The 12,808-nt window shown below is 47.5% G+C and overlaps 1 protein-coding gene across 2 annotated transcripts in view; it reads right to left on the reverse strand.

Moving 5' to 3' along the window:
- Positions 1 to 8,643, reverse strand: part of ldhd (lactate dehydrogenase D) — an 86,285-nt gene extending 77,642 nt beyond the window's left edge. The window contains exon 1 of one of the 2 annotated variants that reach the window (XM_069901217.1): positions 8,453 to 8,639. In XM_069901217.1, coding sequence (XP_069757318.1) covers positions 8,453 to 8,533 — 81 coding nt within the window. In that variant the 5' untranslated portion in view covers positions 8,534 to 8,639. Of the gene's footprint in view, positions 1 to 8,452 lie in introns of both variants that reach the window. The other variant, XM_069901218.1, reaches the window with a different exon arrangement.
- Positions 8,644 to 12,808: the final 4,165 nt, after the last annotated feature.

Genomic DNA, 12,808 nt, shown 5'->3' on the forward strand with positions numbered 1-12,808 from the left:
GGCTTGGCTTCGCGGACGAAGATTTATGGAGGGGGTAAAAAGTCCACGTCAGCTGCAGGCTCGTTTGTGGCTGACAAGTCCGATGCGGGACAGGCAGACACGATTGCAGCGGTTGCAAGGGAAAATTGGTTGGTTGGGGTTGGGTTTTTCCTCCTTTGCCTTTTGTCAGTGAGGTGGGCTCTGCGGTCTTCTTCAAAGGAGGTTGCTGCCCGCCAAACTGTGAGGCGCCAAGATGCACGGTTTGAGGCGATATCAGCCCACTGGCGGTGGTCAATGTGGCAGGCACCAAGAGATTTCTTTAGGCAGTCCTTGTACCTTTTCTTTGGTGCACCTCTGTCACGGTGGCCAGTGGAGAGCTCGCCATATAACACGATCTTGGGAAGGCGATGGTCCTCCATTCTGGAGACGTGACCCATCCAGCGCAGCTGGATCTTCAGCAGCGTGGACTCGATGCTGTCGACCTCTGCCATCTCGAGTACTTCGACGTTAGGGGTGTAAGCGCTCCAATGGATGTTGAGGATGGAGCGGAGACAACGCTGGTGGAAGCGTTCTAGGAGCCGTAGGTGGTGCCGGTAGAGGACCCATGATTCGGAGCCGAACAGGAGTGTGGGTATGACAACGGCTCTGTATACGCTTATCTTTGTGAGGTTTTTCAGTTGGTTGTTTTTCCAGACTCTTTTGTGTAGTCTTCCAAAGGCGCTATTTGCCTTGGCGAGTCTGTTGTCTATCTCATTGTCGATCCTTGCATCAGATGAAATGGTGCAGCCGAGATAGGTAAACTGGTTGACCGTTTTGAGTTTTGTGTGCCCGATGGAGATGTGGGGGGGCTGGTAGTCATGGTGGGGAGCTGGCTGATGGAGGACCTCAGTTTTCTTCAGGCTGACTTCCAGGCCAAACATTTTGGCAGTTTCCGCAAAGCAGGACGTCAAGCGCTGAAGAGCTGGCTCTGAATGGGCAACTAAAGCGGCATCATCTGCAAAGAGTAGTTCACGGACAAGTTTCTCTTGTGTCTTGGTGTGAGCTTGCAGGCGCCTCAGATTGAAGAGACTGCCATCCGTGCGGTACCGGATGTAAACAGCGTCTTCATTGTTGGGGTCTTTCATGGCTTGGTTCAGCATCATGCTGAAGAAGATTGAAAAGAGGGTTGGTGCGAGAACACAGCCTTGCTTCACGCCATTGTTAATGGAGAAGGGTTCGGAGAGCTCATTGCTGTATCTGACCCGACCTTGTTGGTTTTCGTGCAGTTGGATAATCATGTTGAGGAACTTTGGGGGACATCCGATGCGCTCTAGTATTTGCCAAAGCCCTTTCCTGCTCACGGTGTCGAAGGCTTTGGTGAGGTCAACAAAGGTGATGTAGAGTCCTTTGTTTTGTTCTCTGCACTTTTCTTGGAGCTGTCTGAGGGCAAAGACCATGTCAGTGGTTCCTCTGTTTGCGCGAAAGCCGCACTGTGATTCTGGGAGAATATTCTCGGCGACACTAGGTATTATTCTATTTAGTAGAATCCTAGCGAAGATTTTGCCTGCAATGGAGAGCAACGTGATTCCCCTGTAGTTTGAGCAGTCTGATTTCTCGCCTTTGTTTTTGTACAGGGTGATGATGGTGGCATCACGAAGATCCTGAGGCAGTTTACCTTGGTCCCAACAAAGCTTGAAAAACTCGTGCAGTTTGGCATGCAGAGTTTTGCCGCCAGCCTTCCAGACTTCTGGGGGGGATTCCATCCATACCTGCTGCTTTGCCACTTTTCAGTTGTTCGATTGCCTTATATGTCTCATCCAGGGTGGGAACCTCATCCAGCTCTAGCCTTAGGGGCTGTTGAGGGAGCTGGAGCAGGGCGGAATCTTGGACTGAGCGGTTGGCACTGAAAAGAGATTGGAAGTGTTCTGACCATCGGTTGAGGATGGAGATCTTGTCGCTGAGGAGGACTTTGCCGTCTGAGCTGCGCAGCGGGCTTTGGACTTGGGGTGAGGGGCCGTACACAGCCTTTAGAGCCTCGTAGAAACCCCTGAAGTCGCCAATGTCCGCGCTGAGCTGTGTTCGTTTGGCGAGGCTAGTCCACCACTCATTTTGGATCTCCCGGAGTTTGCGCTGAAGATGGCTGCATGCGCGACGGAAGGCTTGTTTCTTCTCTGGACAGGACGGCTTTGTAAGGTGAGCCTGGTGGGCAGCTCGCTTCTTTGCCAGCAGCTCCTGGATTTCCTGGCTGTTTTCGTCAAACCAGTCCTTGTTTTTCCTGGAGGAGAAGCCCAGTACCTCTTCAGTGGATTGCAGTATGGTAGTCTTCAACTGATCCCAGAGGGTTTCAGGGGACGGGTCCGTGAGGCGGGTTACAACGTCGAGCTTTGCTTTGAGGTTTGCCTGGAAGTTTCCTCTCGCTTCGTCTGACTGCAGGTTTCCAACATTGAACCTCTTTCTGGGGACTTTATTGTTCCTGGGCTTTGGCTTGAAGTGAAGGTTGAGCTTGCAGCGAACCAGCCGGTGGTCAGTGTGGCATTCCGCGCTAGGCATGACCCTGGTGTGGAGCACATCTTGTTTGTCACTTTCTCGCACCAGGATGTAGTCCAGGAGGTGCCAGTGTTTGGATCGGGGATGCATCCAGGTGGTCTTAAGGCTGTCCCTCTGCTGAAAAAGGGTGTTTGTAATGACAAGTCGCTGTTCTGCGCAGAGCTCCAACAGGAGGCGCCCATTGTCGTTGCACTTGCCGACGCCATGCTTGCCCAGGATTCCTGGCCAGGTTTCTGAGTCTTTGCCGACACGAGCGTTGAAGTCGCCCAGGATGACAACCTTGTCGGCTGTAGGGGTACGTTGGATGAGGTTGCGCAGGTCGGTGTAGAACTTGTTCTTTTCTGCTGGTTCCGCCTGGAGGGTTGGAGCATAGACACTGATGAGGGTGATGTGACGCTTGTTTTGAAGTTGGAGTCGCATGGACATGATTCGGTCCGAGAGGCCTGTCGGAAGGTTTTCGAGTTTGGAGGCAATGAAGCTCTTGACCATGAAGCCTACACCAGATAGGCGTCGTTCATCCGAAGGCTTGCCAGACCAGTAGAGTGTGTAGCCCGCGCCGCGTTCTTGGAGGCTGCCTACATCTGCCAGGCGGACTTCACTGAGAGCGGCTATGTCGATGTCAAGTCTGAGGAGTTCATGTGCAATGAGGGCAGACCGACGTTCAGGTCGGTGGCTGTCAACCTTGTCTAGCATGGTTCTGATGTTCCAGCATGCTAGCTTGAGTTTGTGAGCATCTTTTGAGGGGGAGGACGTGGAGGGGGAGGACGTGGAGGGGGAGGACGTGGAGGGGGAGGACGTGGAGGGGGAGGACGTGGAGGGGGAGGACGTGGAGGGGGAGGACGTGGAGGGGGAGGACGTGGACCTGTCCTCGGGCCTGCGCAAAGGAGCTTTTAGGTGGAGTGCAGTGCGCGCAGTACTGGCCCCACCCTTTACACCCATGGTTCGTGTGCCGTGGCCAAGCAAGCTGTGGCCAAGCATGCCCGGTCCGGGCGAAGGGTAGACGGCGGCGGCCCCGATACGGGCAGGAGCAAGGGGGAGACGGCGGCCCCGGCCTCGGTCGAGTGGGGCAGGCGAAAGCCCCGATCCGGGCAGAGAGTGGGAGGCGGCGGCCCCAATCCAGGCACAGGGTGAACTGCGGCGGCCTCGGCCCCGGTCCGGGCAGTATGGACCGACCTAGGAGGGGAGGCAGGCCCCTCCAGCCAGGGTAAGAAACCTGCATAGGAGAAGGCCACTCCGATATAAAACCTACGACCCAAGGATCCATTCACATACCACCTTAAGTAATCTCTATGCCATAGGTATTCTGTGATTAGTAAGGAATTACTTAAGGTGGTACGTGAGTGGAAAATGAAACTGTGCACATAATGAGTCAATTAGGTATGAGCTGAACACTTTCTATGCCAGCTTTGAGAGGAAGAACCAAACAGTGCCTATTAGAATTCCTGAAAAGGCTGAGGACCCTGTGATAGCTGTCTCTGAGGGCAATGTCAGAACATCATTCAAGAAGGTGAACTTTCGCAAGAGATCAGGCCCTGACAGTGTACCTGGCAGAGAACTGAAAATCTGTGCCAACCAACTAGCTAGAATTTTCATGGACATTTTCTATTTCTCACTGCTACGGTCAGAAGTTCCCACCAGCTTCAAAAAGGCATCAATCATCCCTGTACTCAAGAAAAGTAGAATGGGAGCTGCCTCAACAACTTTCGCCCAGTAGAACTAACTTCAACTGTGATGAAATGCTTTGAGGGTGATTATGGCCAAAATTAATAAGAACCTAAGCAAAGATCTGGACCCACTGCAATTGTCACTGCAATCTATTGTCACAATTGCTCCACAGCAGATGCAATATTGCTGGCTCTCCACTCAGCTCTGGATCACTTCGAAAACAGCAATTCATATATAAGGCAGCTCTTCATAGACTACAGCTTGACCTTCAATACCATTATTCCCTCTTTGCTGGTCAAGAAGCTACACACTCTAGGTCTCTCTACCCCCCCCCCCCCCCCCTCTGCAACTGGATCCTTGAATTTCTCATTAGAAGACCATACTCAATAGGAATTAGAAATCTCCTCACTGATCATCAACACAGGCACACCTCGAGGCCCATTGCTCTATTCGTTATACACCCAAGACTACTTGGCCAGGCACAATTCCAATGCCATCTACAAGTTTGCCGATGACACCACAGCTGTTGCCAGAATCACAAAAGGCAATGAGGAAGCGTCCAGGAGGGAGAGAGATCAGCTCGTTCAATGGTGCAACAACAACAACCTTGCGTTTAAAGTCAGCAAAACCAAGGAGATGATTGTGGACTTCAGAAGGAAGTCAGGGGAACATGATCCAGTCCTCATTCGAGGGCTTAGTAGTGGAAAGGGTCAAGAACTTCAAATTTCTGGGTGTCAACATCTCTGAGGATCTGTCCTGAAGCTTCCACGTTGATGCAATCACAAAGAAGGCTCACCAGCAGCAAATCTTTGTGAGGTGTATGAGGAGATTTGGCATGTCACTGAAGACTCTCGGAAACTTCTACAGATGTACCAGGAAGAGCATTCCGGCTGGTTGCATCACAGCCTGGAATGGAGGCACCAACTCTCAGGACAAGAATAAACTCCAGAGGGTTATTAACTCAGCCTGCAACATCACAGGCACCAGACTGCACTCCATCAAGGACATCTACATGAGGTGATGTCTTAAAAAAGACGCCTCTATCCTCAAAGACCCCAACCATTGATGAGCTCGTCAACTTCATTCATTTTGCTGCCAACTTCCACCCCAATTTCAAATTCACCTGGCCCATCTTCGGCAACACTCTCCCTTTCTTGATCTCTCTGTCTCCATCGTGTGAGACAAGCTTTCCACAGATATATTTTACAAATCCACCAACTCCCACAACTCACTCGACTAAACTTCTTCATATCCAGTCCCCTGAAAAATTCCCTTCTTGCAATTTCTCCTTCTCCGCTGAATCTTTTCCTAAGATGTGATCTTCCAGTACAAATCTTCTGAAATGTCTGCCTTCTTCCACAAATGTGGCTTCCCCTCAACCACCATTAGCCTCGCCTGCATCTCTTCCATTTCCCGCTCATCTGCCCTGGCCCTCTTTATGCCCAGAAGTAACAAACGCAGGATTCCCCTTGTCCTTACCTACACCCCACTAGCCTCCACACCCAACACATTATCCTCTATAATTTCCAGTACCTACAACACAATCCCACCACCAGACACATCTTCACCTCTCCTCCCCTTCCACGGGGACCGCTCCCTCCACGACTCCCTAATCCGCTTCCCACCAATGCCCCCATGGCACTTTTCCTGCGGCCACAGGAAGAGCCACACTTGTGGCCACACCTTCTCTCTCACCACCATTCAAAATTAAGCAACACTTCATTTGTGTATCTGCAGTAAAGGCATACCTAGGGTATGGGAGGTGGGACAAAGAACAGGGGTGTCACTAGCAGGGAGGCGCCACTCTCCTCTTCTTACCCTCCAGTATCAGAATCCCTAGCCCAATAATTAATCACCATATCAGGGGTGCAGCACTGCTCTACCGGGGCTCACTTGAGCACCCCATAGTGCCGCTGCAACCTGCATATCATCGGGCCGCTACAGGGCCACTCCAGCATGCAAGCGGCTGCAGGAAGCAGCTCAGTGCAGGATCAATGGGAAAAAATGGCTGTCTTCCCTACCCATAATCACCCATGTAGCTGGAACTGCTCTGCCAGATGGACTTCTCCGGTTCTGCTAGCTTCCTCCCTTCCCTTTGACTTCTTTCCTCCAGCTCTCCACCCCCTTCCTTCTCCACTCTCAAAGCCATCCCTTCTCCCCCATCCCCTCCCTTATCCACCTATTACCTCCTGCCTTTAAATGGCTCAACCCTGTAATGTTGGTTCTGTATTTTTACCTTTGCTACAGACGATGCCGCTTTAGTTGCCCATTCAGAGCCAGCTCTTCAGCGCTTGACGTCCTGCTTTGCGGAAACTGCCAAAATGCCTGGAAGTCAGCCTGAAGAAAACTGAGGTCCTCCATCAGCCAGCTCCCCACCATGACTACCAGCCCCCCCACATCTCCATCGGGCACACAAAACTCAAAACGGTCAACCAGTTTACCTATCTCGGCTGCACCATTTCATCAGATGCAAGGATCGACAATGAGATAGACAACAGACTCGCCAAGGCAAATAGCGCCTTTGGAAGACTACACAAAAGAGTCTGGAAAAACAACCAACTGAAAAACCTCACAAAGATAAGCGTATACAGAGCCGTTGTCATACCCACACTCCTGTTCGGCTCCGAATCATGGGTCCTCTACCGGCACCACCTACGGCTCCTAGAACGCTTCCACCAGCGTTGTCTCCGCTCCATCCTCAACATCCATTGGAGCGCTTACATCCCTAACGTCGAAGTACTCGAGATGGCAGAGGTCGACAGCATCGAGTCCACGCTGCTGAAGATCCAGCTGCGCTGGATGGGTCACGTCTCCAGAATGGAGGACCATCGCCTTCCCAAGATCGTGTTATATGGCGAGCTCTCCACTGGCCACCGTGACAGAGGTGCACCAAAGAAAAGGTACAAGGATTGCCTAAAGAAATCTCTTGGTGCCTGCCACATTGACCACCGCCAGTGGGCTGATAACGCCTCAAACCGTGCATCTTGGCGCCTCACAGTTTGGCGGGCAGCAACCTCCTTTGAAGAAGACCGCAGAGCCCACCTCACTGACAAAAGGCAAAGGAGGAAAAACCCAACACCCAACCCCAACCCACCAATTTTCCCCTGCAACCGCTGCAATCGTGTCTGCCTGTCCCGCATCGGACTTGTCAGCCACAAACGAGCCTGCAGCTGTCGTGGACTTTTTACCCCCTCCATAAATCTTCGTCCGCGAAGCCAAGCCAAAGAGATAAAGGACAATGTTTGACCTGCTGAGCTTCTCCAGCATTTTGTGTTTTTTACTCTTACCTCCTGCCTGTGGACCAGTGCTCCTCCCCCTGCCATCACCCCCTTCCCTACCTTGTTCAGGAACCTGCCTACATTTTTTCATATCTCAATGAAGTGCTCAAACCCAAAACGTTGGTCATGTACCTTTATCTTTGTTCACTGTTTGACCTGCTGAATTTCTGCAGTAGTGTTTTTACTCTGCACTTTTGTTTGATTTTGAACTACCTGCTGTACTTGAAAACAAGTTAATTTCCCTGGATGACATGCAAAACAAAGATTTTCATTGTATCTTTGTGTAGGTGAGGAGATTTTTAAAAAATCAATCCTCATGGCGGATAATGTTTGTGTTCATACGCCATCAATAACGAGGCCACACCTGAAGTTGCCAGCCTGCGAAGATCCTTTCCATAAATAGGCGACCTCGCGCAGAACACATTTTATTTTTAATTACAAATTCAGTGCTCATGGTTTGATGCCTGTTAAATGATTAACTTGGCAGTTCTGCAAACTTTACTCAACCAGCAGTAATAGAATAACTATTAATCTAATACACAGTTACTATTTGGATTTAAAATAGTCGTGAATTAAATGGACTTGCAGTGACCTTGCCGGAGTTGTTTCAAGATTTAAAATTTCGTTAATATTTTGAATTTCGGGTCATCATCCAGTTCCCCTCCCTATCAACTCCTGGACTTCCTCTCCTCTAACTACTCCCCTACCCCCTTCTGCATGACCTCCTCTTGTTCTATCCCCTCCCCTCTGGGCCCCTCCGCCAGTTTCTTTTCCTCTTTTGAGCATAACTCACTTTGGATCAAGTGTCCTGACCCGAAAGGTCCACTGACCCTTTCTACCCACGAATGCTGCCCGAGCTCCTCCTCAACTCTCGGCTTGGTTCATTTCCCTGTTCATTTCTCCCAGGCCCTGGACACGGAGATCGACTTCAAAAAGCGCCGGGGACTGGACTGGACTGGACGGGGTGGGTGACGCCGGGATTTAGCGGCCTCCTTCGCCTTTACCTTGGTCTGAAGCTGGTGATTTCTCCAGTTCGCGGCGATTCGGGCAGCCAGGAAGACGCGAGGCCACAAGCGCAGAGCCATGGGGGCTAATGGTTACGTCGCCGCCGGGTCGGGGTGGAACGCCCCGCTGGTGGGGGGGGGGGGTGGAACGCCCCGCTGGGGAGCTGTGCACTCCCGCTGGGCTGGGTGGGTGGACCGCCCTGGGGGGGCTGTGCACTCCCGCTGGGCTGGGTGGGTGGACCGCCCTGGGGGGGGCTGTGCACTCCCGCTGGGCTGGGTGGGTGGACCGCCCTGGGGGGGCTGTGCACTCCCGCTGGGCTGGGTGGGTGGACCACCCTGGGTGAATGTCCCGCTGTTGGGTAAATAGATGCAGTCCTGCTGGTGGGTACGCCTTTTCCACCTGATCTGTGCCGGGAAGCACGTCCAAAGTGCGGTTGCAGTACGACTGCAAAATGTCAATGTTCTGTACCGTTGCAAGCATTTTAAATGGACGTGGGTATTCTACAATTTGTGTTTCTATCAAAACTGATCATAAAATCCCCATTGCAACTTTGCGAACATTGTTGTGGTGATATGTAATTATACCACTAGGTCACCAGGGGTCATCCTTGTATATAAAGCAGTCCAGAGCTAGAGTCTAGCCTTCCAGGTTCATCTTGCAGAGACAAGACCTCTTAGTGTACATATTAGTTTATTAAAGCTGTCTTATACTTGCACTGCTGGTGTGGTTATTGTCAGTACAATTTAATAAACTAATATGATAGCTACTAGGATGGAAGCTGCTTCTACTCCATCGTGCATTCCCGATCACCTGGAGACTCTTCCTGAGGAATGGAATCCGGGGACGACTAGCACGTGGGTGCTTCCGAGGACAGAGACGGCGAGGACCGCTGTACTGGAATTGTGGTGGTATGCGGGGAAGTACAATAGGAGAGGTAAGAAACAGCCAAGATCCCTGCCTGCCCGTGGGTTTGCTGGTACAGGTGCCGCCAACCCTAAACCCCAGTCGGATCAGAAAGGGGCCACTATGGGGGGCGTGGCAAGATGGCATAAGGATCAGACGTGCCTTCCAGTCCTCTCTTGACTCTGTCTTATTGTTTTATCTAGAAATGCCCGTTAAAATTCTTTAAAAGTTTAGATAATTTCAGTGCTGTTAATTTAACTTATGATGGTACAATTGGTGGAAAAGAGCAAAAAAAAAACAACAACAGATCATCAAAAAACTACATTTTCCAAAAGTTCAAGTTTTGGAGCCTACCTACAAAAAAGACACCGGGACTCAGCGTGAAATGGATCCCAGGAGAGGGGTACAGTGTTCGGATGTAGAGCTCTATGTTATATCGGTAGAGCCCTCTAAAGAGGGCGCCAAACAGCCTTTAGAACAAAGAGTTACTTAAAGGCATTTGTCAACTGTAGAGGTGGCGCTGCAAACTGCATCTTTTGAAATAGAAGAACCTATACAATTTGATGTACTGGGAGAACTTAATACGTTATGGACTGGGGAAAACCCCGGCCAGCGTCCTCCAGTCATTGCTGGAGAGGCTGTGGCTGGGATTTCCACACGCAGTCATACTATAAGGAAGGCAACCAGAATGAAGGAAGGAGCAGAAGATCCTTTGGTTATGCAGAAGAAGCAGGAATCTGTTGAGCCAAAATCTCTTCCAATTGAAAAGATTTTTGTGAATCTTGAATCTAAATTATCTTATACAATGCAGGGATTATCCAAGATTATGACTGAACTTGGTACTAGGTTTAATACTCTGGTGAAAATACACTCTCAACAGATGGCTGAGTTTGGAACTTTTAAGCTGGAAGTGAGAGATAAATTTAATTCGTGTGAAGAAGATATAGATGAAATACGGGATCAAGTTTTTGATGTGACCAAAATGGTCGAAGATTTACAAACTCAAAATAAAAAATTTGGTGAAAAAGATTGATTATTTGGAAAACCAATCCAGACGGAACAATATAAAGATTATTGGTTTGCCGGAAGGTATGGAGGGACCAGACCCAAGAAAATTTTTTACTGAATGGATTCCGCAGGTGCTGGGTCAAGAACATTTCCCAGAAGGTATAATACTGGAACTTGCTCACAGAGCCTTGCGTAGAAGATCTATTTCAGGTCAAAGTCCAAGACCTGTTTTGGTTTGTTGCTTGAATTATTACGACAGAGAAATAATTTTACGAGTGGCTATTAGAAATGCACAACAGAGAAAATCACCCTTGATGATTCAAAATAATCGAGTTTTCTTCTATGCGGATTTGAGTCAAGAAGTTATGTTCCAACGACGGGAATTCAATCCTGCTAAAGAGTTGTTGTGGAAGAAAGGTTACAAAGCAACCTTTAGATATCTAGCTGTTTTGAAGGTTTTCCAAGATGGTTGCCAACCAAAGTTCTTTGATTCTCCAAAGGAAGCTATAGCATTTGCTCAAGAGCTGCCAATTACTCAGTTTCAACAGAGACATAGTCCGCCGCGATCTCTAAGGAGACAAGAGATGGAAGAAAAGAGCCGTGCTCCAAGAAGGAATGGTTGTAATGGTGACTCGGCAGTTGGAGCTGATTAAAAGAAGAGTTGTCTTTTTTTTTTCTAATGTTTTTTTTTAAAAAAGGGATATTAAATAATGATGTTAGTTTAAGATGAAGTGAGAGTTGGGGGAGAGAACTGGATAGGCACTATTTCCTGAAAGTCATCTGCTACATGTGAGTTATCTCACACCCATTTTTTTTGGGGAGTTACCGCATTGCGCGGTTTAGACGGGAGGGGGTATTTTTAACCTCCTACCCATTTTTTTTTTTTCCTTTTTTTTTGTATTATTAGATTAAAGAGTGAAGGGGTTTTTTTGTTTAATATATTAAAAAAAAGCATAAGAAAGTATTTGATTGTTTAAAAAACTAAAAATTGATGTGGTTTTTTTTGGTAAAGTTTATTCAGTAGATAAGGAATATTTGAAATTTAAATGTGAATGGGATGGATAAGTTTTTTATATTTTTTCTTTAACTTTAAGGTGAAAGGAGTGGTAATTCTGGTGTATATTATTTTGCTATTTTAGTTATAGAACGAAGGGAATAATGGTGAAAGTTATAAATTGAATTGTACAATTCTTAATGAGGCTTGAATTTTGTTTGTGGTTTATGCTTCATTTGTTGAAGATATACATTTTGTTGTAGATGTGTTTATATTATTTGGATATCTGAATTTTAACGTAATGATTGGGGATATTTAAATGTGGTATTGGAGCTTTTATTGGATAACTATTCAAGAGTAAAAGGGAAAAATGGTGGAAGAGTACTAAAATTGAATTGTACAATGCTTAATGAGGTTTGAATTTTGTTTTAAGATGGTGGTTTATGTGACTAATATGATGATAGATGTGAAGTTAGTTAATATTTGGTGAAGGTTTATCTTTATAGAGAAAGTTTTTTTTTCATCTTTTTTTTCCATGCTACAATTTTTTTTTTAAGAATTGATTATTGTTTAAGAATTTTTGATAGATAATGTTACTAACTTTACTAATTTTTTATATTAAGTTTGAGTTAAATATATGTTTCATCTTAACTCCTTGTTAAATATATGCATTTAAGTTTGATTTAAATATGTTTTTTAAGTCTGATATCTTAGTATTAATTACTTCTTTTTGTTAGTATTTTAATCGGTTATGTTTTTGTTTTTTTTTGTAAGTGGGTTTTTCTTTTTCTCACATATATTATTAACTTTATTAATTCTTCACTCTTTATTTTGGAGGGGGAAAGGGGGGGTTGGACTAATCTGAGTTGGATTATTAATGTGTAATAATTATTGGGGAGGGTATAGTTTATTTAGATTACTGATACTGTATTGTAATTTTATTATTTTATTCTTAATTTTTTTTTAAATGTAATCCTATATGTTATTCATGATATAAAATCTTAAATAAAGTTAAAAAAAACTTAAAAAAAAAAGAAAGGGGCTACTACAAGTGCGGGTGGAAGGATCTCTACAAGTTGTGCTCCCGATCGCCATGTATGTACAGAATTCCCAACTACTCCAGAGCCATGGAAAGCAGACACTGCTACTGTCACTCCCCCAGCAGCAATTTCCCCAGTACCACAGAAACCTGACGCTACCACTGGGATACCCCCCTAAGCCCACTGCAAATGTCCTAAAGCCAGAGACTCAGCTGACAGCCCCAAGTACCCAGGTTACTCCTCCAGCAGACACAATCCCCACAGAGGCTCTACCAGCAGCTCCCAGTACCCCAGGGTCCACCCTTGCTACACCTAAGGGACCAGAGACTGCGGTTTAGCCATGTGCTGTGACCAGACAGGCTGAAATTTGACCCCAGAAATCTCGGAGCCGGCACACACTTCGGCCACTG

Source organism: Narcine bancroftii, chromosome 10 (assembly GCF_036971445.1).
Source record: "Narcine bancroftii isolate sNarBan1 chromosome 10, sNarBan1.hap1, whole genome shotgun sequence".
Lineage (NCBI taxonomy): Eukaryota > Metazoa > Chordata > Chondrichthyes > Torpediniformes > Narcinidae > Narcine > Narcine bancroftii.